We start from the raw sequence: 18,543 nt of genomic DNA, 5'->3' as shown, positions 1-18,543 counted from the left end.
GGGGTTACGGTTCAGGGCCGGGCGGGGGCCAGGGCCAGGGTCAGGAGACGGGTCACACTATAAATAGGGGGAGGGCAGTTGGGGGGAGTTGGGGGTTACGGTTCAGGGCCGGGTGGGGGCCAGGGCCGGGGTCAGGAGACGGGTCACACTATAAATAGGGGGAGGGCAGTTGGGGGGATTTGGGGGTTACGGTTCAGGGCCGGGCGGGGGCCAGGGCCAGGGTCAGGAGACGGGTCACACTATAAATAGGGGGAGGGCAGTTGGGGGGAGTTGGGGGTTACGGTTCAGGGCCGGGCGGGGGCCAGGGCCGGGGTCAGGAGACGGGTCACACTATAAATAGGGGGAGGGCAGTTGGAGGGAGCTGGGGGGTTACGGTTCAGGGCCCGGCGGGGGCCAGGGCCAGGGTCAGGAGACGGGTCACACTATAAATAGGGGGAGGGCAGTTGGGGGGAGTTGGGGGTTACGGTTCAGGGCCGGGCGGGGGCCAGGGCCGGGGTCAGGAGACGGGTCACACTATAAATAGGGGGAGGGCAGTTGGAGGGAGCTGGGGGGTTACGGTTCAGGGCCGGGCGGGGGCCAGGGCCGGGGTCAGGAGACGGGTCACACTATAAATAGCGGGAGGGCAGTTGGGGGGAGTTGGGGGGTTACGGTTCAGGGCCGGGCGGGGGCCAAGGCCAGGGTCAGGAGACGGGTCACACTATAAATAGGGGGAGGGCAGTTGGGAGGAGTTGGGGGGTTATGGTTCAGGGCCGGGTGGGGGCCAGGGCCGGGGTCAGGAGACGGGTCACACTATAAATAGCGGGAGGGCAGTTGGGGGGAGTTGGGGGGTTACGGTTCAGGGCCGGGCGGGGGCCAGGGCCAGGGTCAGGAGACGGGTCACACTCTAAATAGGGGGAGGGCAGTTGGGGGGAGCTGGGGGGTTACGGTTCAGGGCCGGGCGGGGGCCAGGGCCGGGGTCAGGAGACGGGTCACACTATAAATAGCGGGAGGGCAGTTGGGGGGAGTTGGGGGGTTACGGATCAGGGCCGGGCGGGGGCCAAGGCCAGGGTCAGGAGACGGGTCACACTATAAATAGGGGGAGGGCAGTTGGGGGGAGTTGGGGGGTTACGGATCAGGGCCGGGCGGGGGCCAAGGCCAGGGTCAGGAGACGGGTCACACTATAAATAGCGGGAGGGCAGTTGGGGGGAGTTGGGGGTTACGGTTCAGGGCCGGGCGGGGGCCAGGGCCGGGGTCAGGAGACGGGTCACACTATAAATAGCGGGAGGGCAGTTGGGGGGAGTTGGGGGTTACGGTTCAGGGCCGGGCGGGGGCCAAGGCCAGGGTCAGGAGACGGGTCACACTATAAATAGGGGGAGGGCAGTTGGGAGGAGTTGGGGGGTTACGGTTCAGGGCCGGGTGGGGGCCAGGGCCGGGGTCAGGAGACGGGTCACACTATAAATAGCGGGAGGGCAGTTGGGGGGAGTTGGGGGGTTACGGTTCAGGGCCGGGCGGGGGCCAAGGCCAGGGTCAGGAGACGGGTCACACTATAAATAGGGGGAGGGCAGTTGGGAGGAGTTGGGGGGTTACGGTTCAGGGCCGGGTGGGGGCCAGGGCCGGGGTCAGGAGACGGGTCACACTATAAATAGCGGGAGGGCAGTTGGGGGGAGTTGGGGGGTTACGGTTCAGGGCCGGGCGGGGGCCAAGGCCAGGGTCAGGAGACGGGTCACACTATAAATAGGGGGAGGGCAGTTGGGAGGAGTTGGGGGGTTACGGTTCAGGGCCGGGTGGGGGCCAGGGCCGGGGTCAGGAGACGGGTCACACTATAAATAGGGGGAGGGCAGTTGGGAGGAGTTGGGGGGTTACGGTTCAGGGCCGGGCGGGGGCCAGGGTCAGGGTCAGGAGACGGGTCACACTATAAATAGGGGGAGGGCAGTTGGGAGGAGTTGGGGGGTTACGGTTCAGGGCCGGGTGGGGGCCAGGGCCGGGGTCAGGAGATGGGTCACACTATAAATAGCGGGAGGGCAGTTGGGGGGTTACGGTTCAGGGCCGGGCGGGGGCCAGGGCCGGGGTCAGGAGACGGGTCACACTATAAATAGGGGGAGGGCAGTTGGGGGGAGTTGTGGGGTTAGTTGCTGGGGTGGGGGCAGGCTTCATTCCCTCCCTTCCCTGTTGGGAGCTGTCCCTGGGAGCCGGGGTGCAGGGGCAGAGGGCAGACGTGATAATTAACCTCCGGAGCTGTGTTACGGTTGTACCCCTCCCAAGGAGCTGCATTGGCCACTAGGATTAATTAAACATCAGTATTTCTAAGGCCTCCCTAGGCGGGGCCTTTTTCTGCGCGAGGTGCCGAGCACAGAAGTCGTTCTCGGCTTGTGACCCGCCTGGCTCCGAATGTCGTCACCAGAGCCAGAACCGCACAGACTTGTGTTAGCATTGTGACAGGTCTCCCTGCTCCCCGGGGTGCAAGCTGAGGTATTGGGGTTACCACCGAGCCCGCCGCAGTCCCTCTCTAGCACACCCAGATGTATGGACACAACCACCTGCAGGAGGACACAGACCCTGAAATCAGCTCTGCCTACGCAGACGCATTGGCCAGCGCCCCAGTGCCCACCCGCTCTGGGGTGTCCGTGTCAGCTCATGAAATTCGCCCTCCTTCAATGTGGAGGAGGCCGCACAGCTTTTTGTCCCCTCCAGTTATGAATTTCACAAACTGCTCTTAGAGAAACAAACGTCAGTTCATTAACGGCACCAGATACATTTGAAGTGACTGTGCAGGATAGCAAACAGCTCAAAGCAGGTTACTAAAAGAAAACAACCCCCCCCCCCATGCAAACTAATCTTCATACACTAAGAAACAGGCTTACAAGTAGCAATTTCTCACCTGGAATGTTGATTTAGGCCGGGGTAGGCAAATAGAAGCTCCTGGTGGGCCCCAACTGCTATATTTACCTGCACGGCCACAGGTATGGGTGGCCGCAGCCCCAAAGAGGTGACGTTATTCACCTAACTTCCTGCCTTGTCCTCAAAGCTCCTGGCATGAATGGATTTACACCCTGCTTCCCCCACACCAGAGGTAACTGTATTGTCTGTAGGTGTGGCCTGAACCCTCCTGTCACCCAACTGCCTACTTCAATCCAAAGAGAATTCATTTGAGTTACGAGTTACGGTGCAGTGTTATGAGTTACGGTGCAATGTAATGAGTTATGATGTAGTGTAACGAGTTACAGTGCAGTGTTATGAGTTACTGTGCAGTGTTACGAGTTACGGTGCAGTGTTACGAGTTACCATGCAGTGTTATGAGTTATGATGTAGTGTTACAAGTTATGATGTAGTGTTATGAGTTACAGTGCAGTGTTACGAGTTACCGTGCAGTGTTACGAGTTACCATGCAGTGTTATGAGTTATGATGTAGTGTTACAAGTTATGATGTAGTGTTATGAGTTACAGTGCAGTGTTACGAGTTACCGTGCAGTGTTATGAGTTATGATGTAGTGTTACGAGTTACGGTGCAGTGTTACGAGTTATGATGTAGTGTTATGAGTTACAGTGCAGTGTTACGAGTTACCGTGCAGTGTTATGAGTTATGATGTAGTGTTACAAGTTATGATGTAGTGTTATGAGTTACAGTGCAGTGTTATGAGTTACCGTGCAGTGTTATGAGTTATGATGTAGTGTTACGAGTTACGGTGCAGTGTTACGAGTTATGATGTAGTGTTACGAGATACAGTGCAGTGTTACGGGTTATCATGTAGTGTTATGAGTTAAGATGTAGTGTTACGAGTTACGGTGCAGTGTTACGGGTTATGATGTAGTGTTATGAGTTAAGATGTAGTGTTACGAGTTACAGTGCAGTGTTACGGGTTATGATGTAGTGTTATGCGTTAAGATGTAGTGTTATGAGTTACAGTGCAGTGTTATGAGTTATGATGTAGTGTTACGAGTTACAGTGCAGTGTTATGAGTTATGATGTAGTGTTACGAGATACAGTGCAGTGTTATGCGTTATGATGTAGTGTTATGAGTTACTGTGCAGTGTTATGAGTTAAGATGTAGTGTTATGAGTTACGGTGCAGTGTTACGGGTTTTGGTGCAGTGTAGACACTCCTCGAGAGTATGGGATTATTGGGAGCGTGTCTATGATTTGCAGAGATCCAGATAGGCAGATGGGATGGGAAAGAGAGAGAGGGAAAGATGAAGAGGGGCTCACAAAAGCTATGGAGTAGCGATGAAGGTGCACTTCCACGCAGACCCGCGAGCTGCTCCTGCAGCGGCCACTCATCACCGTGCGGGTGTTTTACCCCCCAGCAATTTTCTGAGACCCTCATTCACCTCCTTGTTGCGCAGCGTGTAGATGGCCGGGTTCAGCATGGGTGTCACCAGGTTGCCAAACACATCCAGCGTGGTCACCCACACTTTGCTCAGCTGGGGCTGGGTGTAGACCAGGGCACAGGGCCCGAAGAACATGATCACCACCACCAGGTGGGAGGCACAAGTGGAGGCCGCTTTGCGCTGCCCTTCGCCTGCGTTCATCTTTATGATGGAGTAGACGATCCTGACGTAGGAGGAGAGGATGAGGACGAAGCAAGTCATGGGCACCAAACCAATGTTGGTGAAGGTCACGACCTCAAGGACGTACGTGTCCGCACAGGCCAACTTAACCACGGGGAAGAGGTCGCAGAAGAAATAGTCCACCACGTTGGACCCGCAGTAGGGCAGTGTGAAGGTCAGGCTGGCGAGGATGGTGGCGTGGAAGGAGCTGCAGATCCAGGTGCCGGCGGCCAGGAGGGTGACCACCCTGTGGTTCATGATGAGGACATAGCGCAGCGGATGGCAGATGGCCACGTACCGGTCAAAGGCCATGACCGTGTAGAGCAGGCTCTCCGTGCTGGCCAGAAAGTGGTAGAAGAAGACCTGGGCCATGCACCCGCCCAGCGAGATGGTATTACTGTTGGCCCACAGGTTGGCCAGATATTTGGGGATGTTGACAGAAGAGAGGCCAATGTCCAACACGGCGAGGTTGCAGAGGAAGAAGTACATGGGGGTGTGCAGGCGGGGGTCCGCCAGAACGGCTGCTAAGATGATCAGGTTGCCCAGCAGGGTGCAGAGGTAGAAGGCTAAGAAGGTGAAGAAGAGGATGGTCTGGAGGCCGTCGGTGTTGGGGATCCCGAGGAGGATGAAATGAGTCACCATCGTGTGGTTGTCCAGCCCCATTTGGGCCTCATTCCTGGGGTAGAGGAGAGAAATAAATCCAGTGAGTTACTGAATCACCCGACACCCTACAGCTGCGATGTTCACCCTTCCCGCCACTGCACCCAGGACTCCCTTCCCTCAGGAGCGGGGAATATTTCTGGCACTGTCATGCCAAGTGCGGGCAGGGCCTCAGTGTGCGGGCACTGAGCATACGAGAATCTGTCTGCTGGGAAGATCCTACAGTCGGGAGACCAACAAAGTGACCCTGACATCATAGAGTTCATGATTCTAAGGGAGGGTAGAAGGGAGAACGGCAAATTAGAGCCAATGGATTTCAGGAAGGTAGATTTAGGTAAGCTCAGAGAGCTGGTAGGTAAGGGCCCATGGGGAAGCAAGACCGAGGGGAAAAACAACTGAGGAGAGTTGGCAGTTTTTCAAAGGGACATTGTTAAGGGCCCAAAAGCCACCTAGTCCGCTGCACAGGAAAGACAGAAAACAGGGCAAAGGACCAACTTGGATCAAGCAGGAGATCTTGCATGATCTAAAAATAAAAAAGGAGTCCTATAAAAAATGGAAAGTAGGACAAATTACCAAGGATGAATGTAGGCAAACAGCACAGGAATGCAGGGGCAAGATTAGAAAGGCAAAGGCACAAAATGAGATCAAACTAGCTACAGGCATAAAGGGAAGCAAGACGACATTCTATAAATACACTGGAAGCAAGAGGAAGACCAAGGAGAGGGTAGGCCCACTGCTTAGTGAGGAGGGAGAAACAGTAACAGGAAACTTAGAAATGGCAGAGATGCTCAATGACGTCTTTGTTTCGGTCTTCACCGAGAAGTCTGATGAAGGAATGTCTGACATAGGGAATGCTAGTGGGAAGGGGGGAGGGTTAGAAGATACAATAAAAAAGAACAAGTTAAAAATCACCTAGAAAAGTTAGATGCCTGCAAGTCACCAGGGCCTGATGAAATGCACCTAGAATACTCAAGGAGCTGACAGAGGAGGTATCTGAGGCTCTAGCTATCATCTTTGGAAAATCATGGGAGACAGGAAAGATTCCAGAAAACTGGAAAAGGGGAAATTAAGGGCCCATCTATGAAAAGGGAAACAAGAACAACCCAGGAAACTACAGACCTGTCAGTTTAACGTCTGTGCCAGGGAAGATAATGGAGCAAGGAATTAAGGAATCATCTGCAAACACTTGGCGGATAATAAGGTGCTAGGGAACAGCCAGCATGGATTTGTAAAGAACAAATCATGTCAAACCAATCTGATAGATTTAATAGGATAACGAGTCTTGTGGCTAAGGGAGAAGCGGTGGATGTGGTATACCTAGACTTTAGTAAGGCGTTTGATATGGTCTCGCATGATATTCATATCAATAAACTAGGCAAATAAAACTTAGATGGGGCTACTATAAGGTGAGTGAAAAACTGGCTGGATAACCATGCTCAGAGAGTAGTTATTAATGGTTCACAATCCTGCTCGAAGGGCATAACAAGTGGGGTTCTGCAGGGGTCTGCTTTGGGACAGGTTCTGCTCAATATCTTCATCAACGATTTAGATATCGGCATAGAGAGCACAATTATTAAGTTTGCAGATGATACCAGCTTGGGAGGGGTTGCGACTGCTCTGGAGGAGAGGGTCACAATTCAAAATGATCTGGGCAAATTGGAGAAACGGTCTGAGATAAACAGGATGAAGTTTAATAAGGACAAATGCAAAGTGCTCCACTTAGGAAGGAACGACCAGTTTCACGCATACAGAATGGGAAGTGACTGTCTGGGAAGGAGTACGGCAGAAAGGGATCTAGGGGTTAGAGGGGACCACAAGCTGAATATGAGTCAGCAGTGTGATGCTGTTGCAAAAAAAGCAAACGTGATTCTGGGCTGCATTAACAGGAGTGTTGTAGGCAAGACACAAGAAGACATTCTTCCGCTCTACTCTGCGCTGCTGTGACGTAGTGGGGGTACCTGGCTGGTTTCTATGCTGCTGGCTCTGGGGTAACCCCCACTGGCTGTCGTGGGGACCACGACCCAGCAAAACAGGATGAGTCACTATGCAAACCAGTGGCCAGACACCCCCCATGGAGAGGAACAAAGGAAGGTGGAATGCTGCCTTGGCTGGGGGGCAGGGCTGGAAGTTAGGGAGTTGGTTGCTGGCTGTCGGAGGGCATGGAGGAGAGCCTAGGGGAAGGGGCTGGAGTTTAGGGGCCCAGTCTCCCCCATCTCAAGGGGGCCTGAGGCATCCTAGCCCAGTTCCTGTAACCAGATTACATCTGTGCTGCGCTGTGCTGGAGGAGCAATAAACCACCCTCAATTCCACTGGCTGGTGCAGTCTGTTTGTGCCATTTCGGGGTGCAGGAGACGGGGAACCCCCAACGCGCCGTCACAGCTGGTTAGGCGTCAGTTGGAGAATTGTGTCCAGTTCTGGGCACCGCATTTCAAGAAAGATGTGGAGAAATTGGAGAGGGTCCAGAGAAGAGCAACGAGAATGGTGAAAGGTCTAGAGAACATGAGCTATGAAGGGAGACTGAAAGAACTGGGTTTGTTGAGTTTGGACAGGAGACGACTAAGAGGGGACATGAGAGCCATTTTCAGGTATCTAAAAGGGGGACACAAGGAGGAGGGAGAAAATTTGTTCATCTTGGCCTCTGAGGACAGACCAAGAAGCAATGGGCTTAAACTGCAGCAAGGGAGGTTTAGGTTGGACATTAGGAAAAACTTCCTACCTGTCAGGGTGGTTAAACACTGGAATAAGTTGCCCAGGGAATTTGTGGAATTCCCATCTCTGGAGATATGTAAGAGCAGGTTAGATAAATGTCTATCAGGGATGGTCTAGACAGTATTTGGTCCTGCCGAGAGGGCGGGGGGTTGGACTCGCTGACTCTCGAGGTCCCTGGCAGTCCTAGTGTTCTGAGGGGGATCGATCTATTCGTTTGTGGTCTGGTCTAGCCTGTCCCAGTCTGTTCTAGTCTAGTCTCCTCTACTCTACTCTTGCCTTCTCTAGTCTATTCTGGTCTAGTAGAGTCATAGATCCCCAGGGCTGGAAGAGACCTCAGGAGTCATCAAGTCCATCCCCCTGCTCAAGGCAGGATGAACCCAACTCAACCATCCCAGCCGGGGCTTGGTCAAGCTGAGACTTAAACACCTCTAGGGATGGAGACTCCACCCCTCCCTGGGGAACCCAGCCCAGCGCTTCCCACCCGCCTAGGGACAGAGTTTGTCCTAATTTCCTTGAGCCCATTGCTCCTTGTTCTGCCCCCACTGAGAACAGCCTCTCTCCAGCCTCTTTGGAACCCCCTGCAGGGAGGTGCAGGCTGCTCTCAAATCCCCCCTCACTCTTCGCTTCTGCAGACTAAACAAACCCAAATCCCTCAGCCTCTCCTCGTAGGTCTCCAGCCCCCGAATCATTTTGGTCGCCTCTGCTGGCTCCTCTCCAATGCGCCCACGTCCTTTGTGTAGTGGGGGGCCCAGAACTGGACACAACACTCCAGATGTGGCCTCCCCAGAGCCGAATAAAGGGGAATAATGACACCTCTGGGTCTGCTGGCCATGCTCCTCCTAATGCCCCCCCCCCCATATCCCATTTGCCTTCTCGGCTACAAGGGCCCCTGGTGGCTCATCTCCAGCTTCTCACCCACGGGACCCCCAGGGGCTGCTCAGCCCGTCAGCCCCCAGCCTGGATCAACGCCCGGGATTCCTGGGATTCTTCCGGCCCCAGGGCAGGACTCTCCGGTGGGGTCTGGTCTCTGCTGGGCCTGTTCCTGACACTGATCCCCAGGCATCACTTGGAGCCCTCTGCCTTTGGCTCACGTTTGCGGCTTTTCTCCCCCTGTCTGCGGAGGGGTGGCCGTGGGGCGCAGCGGGGGGTCGGCTCGGGGGGGGGGGGTTCAGTGTGACACGCACCCGCGCTGCGCCGTGGGGTCCCGGGAAGGGGGGACACGCACAGTGCTGGGGCTGTACGGGGGATGGAGGGCGAAGGACAAGGGGGCGGCTACAGGCAGAAGGGCAGGGGAGGAAGGGGGGGCGCAGCGGCCTGTCCAGCTGCCTTTGCTGCCGGGCCCCCCCCCCCCGGCTCGCCCGCGAGAAGGGCCCCAGGCCCCGCCTGCTGCCTCCAAATCCGCCGGGGAAGCGGCCCTGGGCGCCTGCGGACCGACCCCAGCGTCCGGGAGCGGGAGCACCGGCCCCGGCCCTCGCAGACCCCCCGGCAGCCTCCGCTGCCCCGCGCCGGGAGAGAAGGAGCCGGTGTCACAGCCCCGAGCGCCAGCCGGTCCCGGTGTGGTTCCGCCAGCGGACAGTCCCGGCCCCCGGCGCCAAGCCCGCCGCCCCCCGCGGAGCCTGCGCCCCCCGCGCAGCCCCTCTGCTCCCTGCGCCCCCGCGCAGCCCCTCTGCTCCCTGCCCCCCCGCGCAGCCCCTCTGCTCCCTGCGCCCCCCGCGCAGCCCCTCTGCTCCCTGCCCCCCCGCGCAGCCCCTCTGCTCCCTGCGCCCCCCGCGCAGCCCCTCTGCTCCCTGCGCCCCCCGCGCAGCCCCTCTGCTCCCTGCCCCCCCGCGCAGCCCCTCTGCTCCCTGCGCCCCCCGCGCAGCCCCTCTGCTCCCTGCCCCCCCGCGCAGCCCCTCTGCTCCCTGCCCCCCCCGCGCAGCCCCTCTGCTCCCTGTCCCACCCCGCGCAGCCCCTCTGCTCCCTGCGCCCCCCGCGCAGCCCCTCTGCTCCCTGCCCCCCCGCGCAGCCCCTCTGCTCCCTGCGCCCCCCGCGCAGCCCCTCTGCTCCCTGCCCCCCCGCGCAGCCCCTCTGCTCCCTGCCCCCCCCGCGCAGCCCCTCTGCTCCCTGCCCCCCCGCGCAGCCCCTCCCCGTAGCCCCTCGGCAGCCCGCGCGCACTTGGCAAAACTCATCCCGCACATGGCTGGGAGGGTCTGCAGGGCAGGGCCGGGTTTGTGGGCACGGAGCGGAGCCGGCAGCCGGTCTCCCCGCCCTTCGCCCCCGGAAAAGGCTCCGGGGTCCCTGCTCCCGCCCGGGTGGGGCATTTCACGTCTCTCAGGACGCTCGGCAGGTCCCGGCTGTGCCCCCCCTGGCCGGGGGCTGCGGGCTGGGGCCGGGCCGGGGCAGGGCCGAGGCGCGTTACCGGGGCGGGCCGGGCCGGGCTGGCTGTAGCTCTCCCTCTCCGCGCCCCGGCCCTGGCTCCGGGGCGGCCCCATGCGGCGCCCTCACCCCGCCCGGCCCATCGCTCGGCCGGGACCCGAACCGAGACTCGATCGGCTCCTGCAGCCCCGCGCCTCTCGCCCGCCGCCTCCCGCCTCCCGGCTCCGCCCGGCCCTTAAGTCCCCCGCGCGCCCCCGGGGACCGGCCCCGACTCCCCCCCGGCTCCGGGCGGAGCCGCCACCTGACGGAGACTCGGCGCCGTGCGGGCCCCGGGCCAGGCCCCCGCTGGGGCCGCTCAGAGCCAGGGCGAGACAGAGCCGGTCGCTGGCTCCCCGCCCCCGCACAGGAAGGGGGCTCAGCCCCATCCCCCCTTCCCTGGGCAGGACGTCGCACAGCCACGGCCCAGAGCGGGGGGAGGGGCGGACACGAGGGGTCTCCAGCCATGGCCCCCCCCAGCCATTTGCTGCTGTCCCGGCACCGCCGCGCTAATCAGTCTCCCGGAGATCCCCGTAATTGCGCTTAACTCCCGCCCCTCCCGGCGGGGCGCCGGAGCTGGGAGCCGGGGCGCGGGGCAGGCGGGATAATTAACCTCCGGAGACGGGCCAGGGCCGAGGGGTTAATTACAACGTGGGCAGCGCTAAGGGGCCCCGGGCCGGGTCGCTGCCAGAGCCGGGACTGCGCCTCTCCTGTCCGGGGTGTTGTGGTAGGGCCTACAGCGCGAACTCGAGACTCGGGCACAGACACAAACGGGGGCGTGTCCCGGCCCGGCGGTGCGGCACGTGGGACCGCGGCGCGCGGCACAGGAGTTAATGCTCCATGTAGAACAAGGCGGGAAACTGAGGCACGGAGCCACTTCGCGAGTTGCCGAAGGTCAACGGGAGAGTCCTGTACGGAGCCTGCCCTAGATCCTCGCTCCCCGTTGCGCCAGGGCGAGCAAACCATCCCATGCGCACTTTCCGCGCAGCTGTGTCGCCTTGACACCGTCCTCGGTTGCCAAACACGACAGCCCCCGCTGGCCCTGCGGCCGCCCCGTGCCCCGCCGGGGGGCTCAGCGGTTTGCCACTGGCCGGCAGAAGCCACCGGGGCTTTTCCCAGCCAGTCCCGGTTCGCTTTTCTCAGGCACCAGGGTCTGGGTTTGCGGCTCCCGGGGCCCGTGCGAAGAAACCAGCGAGCAGACTGCGGCTGCCCCCAGAAGGGCGGCGGTGGGCGAGGGGGGGGGGCGCCGCAGCGCAGGGAGAGGCGCAGGCAGCCCAGCAGGGGGGCGCAGCGCAGGGAGAGGTGCAGGCAGCGCAGTAGGGGGCGCCGAGGCGCAGGGAGCGGGGAACAGCCCAGCAGGGGGCGCCGCAGCGCAGGGAGAGGCGCAGGCAGCCCAGTAGGGGGCGCCGAGGCGCAGCGAGCGGGGAACAGCCCAGCAGGGGGCGCCGCAGCGCAGGTAGTGGCGCAGGCAGCCCAGCAGGGGGACGCATTGCAGGGAGCGATGCAGGCAGCCCAGTAGGGGGCGCCGAGGCGCAGGCAGCCCAGCAGGGGGCGCGGCAGGAAGGAAGCCGGGCAGGCAGCCCAGTAGGGGGCACCACAGCTCAGAGAGTGGAGGAAGCAGCCCAGCAGGGGGGCACATTGCAGGTTGCAGAGCAGCACCCCAGCAGGGGGGACGCAGCAGGGAGTGTAGCAGGCAGCCCAGTAGGGGGCGTGGCAGGGGAGGAAGCAGGGCAGGCAGCCCAGCAGGGGGCGCCGAGGCGCAGGGAGCAGGGCAGGCAGCCCAGCAGGGCAGTAGCTGATCCTTGGCTTGTGCCCCGCTTGGTTCCGAGTGTCGTCACCAGGAACACGAGAGCCAGAACCGCACAGACTGTTCCGATTTGCGGTAACACCGTGACTGGTCACCCTGCTCCCTGGGGTGCAAGCCGATGTACCGCCGAGCCCACTTGTTGCACCAGCCTGAGGTCCCTCACCTGCTCCCCCTGAGCTAGGCCCTCAGCCCCTCTCTAGCACACCCAGTTGTAAAGACACAACCACCTGCAGGAGGACACAGACCCTGAAATCAGCTCTGCCCACGCAGACGCATTGGCCAGCGCCCCAGTGCCCACCAGACTGGGGTGTCCGGGTCGGCTCATGAAATTCGCCCTCCTTCAATGTGGAGGAGGCCGCGCAGCTTTTTGTCCCCTCCCGTTATGAATTTCACAAACTGCTCTTAGAGAAACAAACGTCAGTTCATTAACGGCACCAGATACATTTGAAGTGACTGTGCAGGATAGCAAACAGCTCAAAGCAGGTTACCAAAAGAAAACAACGCCCCCCCCCATGCAAACTAAGCTTCATACGCTAAGGAACGGGCTTACAAGTAGCAACTTCTCACCTGAAATGTTGCTTTAGCCCAGTGGTAGGCAAATAGCAGCTCCTGGTGGGCCCCCACTGCTATATTTACCTGCACGGCCACAGGTACGGGTGGCCGCAGCCCCAAAGAGGTGACATCATTCACCGGACTTTCTGCCTCGCCCTCATAACGCCTGGCATGAATGGATTTACTCCCCCCTACACCAGGTAACTGTACTGTCAGTAGGTGTGGCCTGAACCCTTCTGTCACCCAACTGCCTACTTCAATCCAATGAGAATTCATTTGAGTTACCAGTTACGGTGCAGTGTAATGAGTTATGATGTAGTGTTACGAGTTACAGTGCAGTGTTATGAGTTATGATGTAGTGTTACGAGATACAGTGCAGTGTTATGAGTTAAGATGTAGTGTTATGAGTTACGGTGCAGTGTTACGAGTTATGATGTAGTGTTACGAGTTACGGTGCAGTGTTACGAGTTACGGTGCAGTGTTATGAGTTACGGTGCAGTGTTACGAGTTACGGTGCAGTGTTATGAGTTACGGTGCAGTGTTACGAGTTACGGTGCAGTGTTACGAGTTATGATGTAGTGTTACGAGATACAGTGCAGCGTTATGAGTTAAGATGTAGTGTTATGAGTTATGATGTAGTGTTACGAGATACAGTGCAGTGTTATGAGTTAAGATGTAGTGTTATGAGTTAAGATGTAGTGTTACGAGATACAGTGCAGTGTTATGCGTTATGATGTAGTGTTATGAGTTACTGTGCAGTGTTATGAGTTAAGATGTAGTGTTACGAGTTACGGTGCAGTGTTATGAGTTAAGATGTAGTGTTACGAGTTACGGTGCAGTGTTATGGGTTTCGGTGCAGTGTAGACACTCCTCGAGAGTATGGGATTATTGGGAGCGTGTCTATGATTTGTAGAGATCCAGATAGGCAGATGGGATGGGAAAGAGAGAGAGGGAAAGATGAAGAGGGGCTCACAAAAGCTATGGAGTAGCGATGAAGGTGCACTTCCACGCAGACCCGCGAGCTGCTCCTGCAGCGGCCACCCATCACCGTGCGGGTGTTTTACCCCCCAGCAATTTTCTGAGACCCTCATTCACCTCCTTGTTGCGTAGCGTGTAGATGGCCGGGTTCAGCATGGGTGTCACCAGGTTGGCAAACACATCTAGCGTGGTCACCCACACTTTGCTCAGCTGGGGCTGGGTGTAGACCAGGGCACAGGGCCCGAAGAACATGATCACCACCACCAGATGGGAGGCACAAGTGGAGGCCGCTTTACGCTGCCCTTCACCTGCGTTCATCTTTATGATGGAGTAGACGATCCTGACGTAGGAGGAGAGGATGAGGACGAAGCAAGTCATGGGCACCAAACCAATGTTGGTGAAGGTCACGACCTCAAGGACGTACGTGTCCGCACAGGCCAACTTAACCACAGGGAAGAGGTCGCAGAAGAAATAGTCAACCATGTTGGACCCACAGTAGGGCAGCGTGAAGGTCAGGCTGCCAAGGATGGTGGCGTGGAAGGAGCTGCAGATCCAGGTGCCGGCAGCCAGGAAGGCGCACACCCTGTGGTTCATGATGAGGATGTAGCGCAGCAGATGGCAGATGGCCACGTACCGGTCAAAGGCCATGACGGTGTAGAGCAGGGTCTCCGTGCTGGATAAGAAGTGATAGAAGAAGAGCTGGGCCATGCACCCACCCAGCGAGATGGTATTACTGTTGGCCCACAGGTTGGCCAGATATTTGGGGATGTTGACAGAAGAGATGCCAATGTCCAACACGGCGAGGTTGCAGAGGAAGAAGTACATGGGGGTGTGCAGGCGGGGGTCCGCCAGGACAGCCGATAGGATGACCAGGTTGCCCACCAGGGTGCAGAGGTAGAAGGCTAAGAAGGTGAAGAAGAGGATGGTCTGGAGGCCGTCAGTGTTGGGGATCCCTCGGAGGATGAAATGAGTCACCATCGTGTGGTTGTCCAGCCCCATTTGGGCCTCATTCCTGGGGTAGAGGAGAGAAATAAATCCAGTGAGTTACTGAATCAACCCGACACCCTACAGCTGCGATGTTCACCCTTCCCACCACTGCCCCCAGGACTCCCTTCCCTCAGGAGCGGGGAATAGTTCTGGCACTGTCATGCCAAGTGCGGGCAGGGCCTCAGTGTGCGGGCACTGAGCATACGAGAATCTGTCTGCTGGGAAGATCCTACAGTCGGGAGACCAACAAAGAGGCTGTTCTATTCTCTTGTGGTCTGGGCTAGTCTAGGCTGGTCTCATAGAATCGTGGGGCTGGAAGAGCCCTCAGGAGTCGTCCAGTCCAACCCCCTGCCCAAGGCAGGACCAACCCAACTAAATCATCCCAGCCAGGGCTTTGTCAAGCCGAGACTTGAACACCCCTAGGGATGGAGACTCCACCCCTCCCTGGGGAACCCAGCCCAGCGCTTCCCACCCGCCCAGGGAAAGAGTTTGTCCTAATGTCCAACCTAGACCTGCCCCCACTGCAACGTGAGCCCATCGCTCCTTGTTCTGCCCCCACTGAGAACAGCCTCTCTCCAGCCTCTCTGGTGTGGAGAAATCCCTGTGATATTCTCCTTTGTATGAAGATCTTGTCCTTTCGATCTCTCTTTAAGTGTTCGTATAGAACCTCTGGAACATTTCTACTAGAACTTTGTATTGAGATACATAGATCTTGTAAGAGAAACTGTCTTTTGAGCTCTCCCCTTTCCGTGGGTGCCCTGTTGAAATGACTGAGGTGTGGATGGAGAATGGAAGGGGAGCCCCTCCAGCAGCAGTCCCAAGGGTGGAGAGGGGCTGGGAGCCAGACCCAAGCCAATCCCTGCAAAGGGAGCTCATGAAGAAGACTGGACAGACAGACAGACGCTGGGGAGTCCAGCAGCAAGTGCTGCCCTTGGAAGGACTCTCTCTGAAGCCGTGTTAGGAAAGGCCCGGTGGTGACTAACTGGCTGCACGAGAGGGATAAATAGGAGGCGTCTTGCAGAGGGACCCCGGGGTTTCATCTTGTCCACATGGGAGCATCGATCCGGATCGACAGGAGCCCGGCTCACCCCTCCCCCATGTAACTCACCGGGCCAGTGCGGTGAGGGGGAGCAACGTTTGGTAACCACAAGATGGAGTGTGTGCGCGTGTGTGTGTGAGAGTGCACGAGTGTGATGTGTCACGTGCATACGATAAGTGTGGATTAGTCTGTGTGATCAATAAATGTGGCGTGTTGCCTTATCCCCCTGAAAAAGATCCCGGGTGCTTCTTTTCAGTACAACATTGGACCCCCCTGCAGGGAGGTGCAGGCTGCTCTCAGATCCCCCCTCACCCTTCTCTTCTGCAGACTGAACAGACCCAACTCCCTCGGCCTCTCCTCGTAGGTCCTGTGCTCCAGCCCCCGAGTCATTCTGGTCGCCTCCGCTGGCCCCTCTCCAATGCGCCCACGTCCTTTGTGTAGTGGGGGGCCAGAACTGGACACAACACTCCAGATGTGGCCTCCCCAGCGCCGAATAAAGGGGAATAATGACACCTCTGGGTCTGCTGGCCATGCTCCTCCTAATGCCCCCCCCCCCGATATCCCATTCGCCTCCTTGGCTACCAGGGCCCCTGCTGACTCATCTCCAGCTTCTCACCCACTGGAACCCCCAGGGCCTTTTCTGCAGAACGGCTGCTTAGCCCGTCGGCCCCCAGCCTGGACCAACACCCGGGATTCCTGGGATTCTTCCGGCCCCAGGGCAGGACTCTCCGGTGGGGTCTGGGCTAGTGTGACTAGGTGGGGGGCTGGTTACCCCAGTGCCCTAGGGCTGTGGTGGGCGTTCACTGGCTCTGGGTGCTGGGGGTGACCCCACTGAGCCCTGGGCCCCCATGTCAGTAGACAATAGGCAGGGACCCATGGGGGGGGTCTGAACACGGGGGGGGCCGGGGAAGGGGCAGTCTTGCTGGGAAATGTGAAGAGAGAGGAAGCCGAGTGCGGGGGGCTCGGGCCCTGTGGCCCCGAGGCCGCCTGGCCCCTCGCTGGCTGCCCACGTGGACCCCGGCCGGGCTGTGCCTCGCAGAACATCGGACCGGCTGGCGGGTCTCCTCTCGCCGCAGCCGGGCGCAGGGTCGGGGTCCCCCGCACGCCGCCACCGCCCCTCTCTCCGGCCTGCTCCCCACTTACCCCCCGCGTCCGGGAGCGGGAAAGCCGGCCCTGGCCCTCGCCGGCCCCCCAGCGCTGCTGCCCCTGCTCGGGGCGCTCGGAGGAGCCGGTCGGGGGCCCCGCCCCGGCTCCAGAGCCTCTTCCCACCCGCCTGCCCCGGCTCCGCCGTCTGGGGCCCAGCCTGTCTGGGGGCCGGGCCGGGCTCGCTGCAGACCCCCCAGGCTGGGGGCCGGGCCGGGCTGGCTGTAGCTCTCCCTCTCCGCGCCCCGGCCCTGGCTCCGGGCCGGCCCCATGCGGCGCCCTCACCCCGCCCGGCCCATCGCCCGGCCGGGACCCGAACGGAGACTCGATCGGCTCCTGCAGCCCCGCGCCTCTCGCCCGCCGCCTCCCGCCTCCCGGCTCCGCCCGGCCCTTAAGTCCCCCGCGCGCCCCCGGGGACCGGCCCCGACTCCCCCCCCGGCTCCGGGCGGAGCCGCCACCTGACGGAGACTCGGCGCCGGGCGGGCCCGGGCCAGGCCCCCGCGGGGAGAGACGGGCCAGCGGGGGCGGGGTCTCTCGCTCCCCTGGGGGCTCTGTGGGGCGCACGGGCCGGCCCCCTCTGGGCCCTGCGCACCGGGCTCCGTGCGGGCGGGGCGGGGCGGGTCGCTCTGGGCCCCGGTCCGAGCCGCCAGTGCGCGGGGAGGGGCCGCTCCTGCTGGCCGGGGCGCTGCGGCCTCGCGGCACAAGCTGGGCCCCCCCGTCGGGGTCAGGAGGCGGGGAACGGGGCCCGGGTCCGGCTGGAGCCTCCGAACCCAGCCGAGCTCCCCGGGTGCCGCCCCCGCGGGGCCCCGGCCCGGCTCTGTCCCGGGCGCACGGGGGGGGGTCCCGCTGTCGGACTGAGGCACCGCCCGGCCCGTGCGGCAGGAGACAGAGCCGCCGAGTGGGGCCTTGCCGCCTTCGGCAGGACGGCAGCGCCCCCCCCCCCCCGGGTCCTGGCACCGCGGCGCTGGGGCCGCTCAGAGCCGGGGCGAGACAAGCAGCCAGGGCACGTCACCCCCCCCAGTGCAGGGCACGTCACCCCCCCCAGTGCAGGGCATGTCACCCCCCCCAGTGCAGGGCGTGTCACCCCCCCCCAGTGCAGGGCATGTCACTTCCCCCCCCAGTGCAGGGCGTGTCACCCCCCCCAGTGCAGGGCATGTCACTTCCCCCCCCAGTGCAGGGCGTGTCACCTCCCCCCCCCAGTGCAGGGCACGTCACCCCCCCCAGTGCAGGGCGTGTCACCTCCCCCCCAGTGCAGGGCACGTCACCCCCCCCAGTGCAGGGCGTGTCACCTCCCCCCCCCAGTGCAGGGCGTGTCACCTCCCCCCAGTGCAGGGCACGTTACCCCCCCAGTGCAGGGCACGTTACCCCCCCAGTGCAGGGCGTGTCATCTCCCCCCCCAGTGCAGGGCACGTTACCCCCCCCAGTGCAGGGCACGTTACCCCCCCAGTGCAGGGCACGTCACCTCCCCCCCAGTGCAGGGCGTGTCACCTCCCCCCAGTGCAGGGTATGTCACCTCCCCCCCAGTGCAGGGCGTGTCACCCCCCCAGTGCAGGGCACGTCACCTCCCCCCCCAGTGCAGGGCGTGTCACCCCCCCAGTGCAGGGCACGTCACCTCCCCCCCCAGTGCAGGGCGTGTCACCTCCCCCCCCAGTGCAGGGCGTGTCACCCCCCCAGTGCAGGGCGTGTCACCTCCCCCCCCAGTGCAGGACGTGTCACCTCCCCAGTGCAGGACGTGTCACCTCCCCCCCCAGTGC

The 18,543-nt window shown here is 60.6% G+C and overlaps 2 protein-coding genes across 2 annotated transcripts; both read right to left on the bottom strand.

Annotated features, from left to right (window-relative positions):
• Positions 1–2,423: 2,423 nt before the first annotated feature.
• LOC102460840 (putative olfactory receptor 10D4) lies at positions 2,424–6,989 on the bottom strand. Its single transcript, XM_006128299.5, has one exon. The coding sequence runs from the start codon at positions 5,184–5,186 to the stop codon at positions 4,254–4,256; it is 933 nt and encodes a 310-aa protein (XP_006128361.3). The 5' UTR covers positions 5,187–6,989; the 3' UTR covers positions 2,424–4,253.
• A 4,700-nt stretch (positions 6,990–11,689) lies between these two features.
• Positions 11,690–17,182, bottom strand: LOC142821348 (putative olfactory receptor 10D4). Its single transcript, XM_075912234.2, has 2 exons — positions 16,790–17,182; positions 11,690–14,632 (listed from the first exon to the last, which is right to left on the bottom strand). The coding sequence occupies exons 1-2, from the start codon at positions 17,059–17,061 to the stop codon at positions 13,687–13,689; spliced, it is 1,218 nt and encodes a 405-aa protein (XP_075768349.2). The 5' UTR covers positions 17,062–17,182; the 3' UTR covers positions 11,690–13,686.
• Between the last annotated feature and the right edge of the window lie 1,361 nt (positions 17,183–18,543).

This window comes from Pelodiscus sinensis, chromosome 30 (assembly GCF_052426305.1).
Source record: "Pelodiscus sinensis isolate ZL-2025 chromosome 30, ASM5242630v1, whole genome shotgun sequence".
NCBI lineage: Eukaryota > Metazoa > Chordata > Testudines > Trionychidae > Pelodiscus > Pelodiscus sinensis.
The sequence above is the reverse complement of the archived record's forward strand: the minus strand, read 5'-3'. Positions and strand labels throughout refer to the sequence as shown.

What these genes read in the sequence shown, in the direction of transcription:
- LOC142821348 (XM_075912234.2), bottom strand. Translation starts at nt 17,061, where the DNA reads ATGGGGCCGGCCCGGAGCCAGGGCCGGGGCGCGGAGAGGGAGAGCTAC. An exon ending in CCCGCTCCCGGACGCGGGGG is followed by an intron (nt 14,633 to 16,789) that starts GTAAGTGGGGAG and finishes CCTCTACCCCAG; the next exon opens with GAATGAGGCCCAAATGGGGC.
- LOC102460840 (XM_006128299.5), bottom strand. Translation starts at nt 5,186, where the DNA reads ATGGGGCTGGACAACCACACGATGGTGACTCATTTCATCCTCCTCGGG.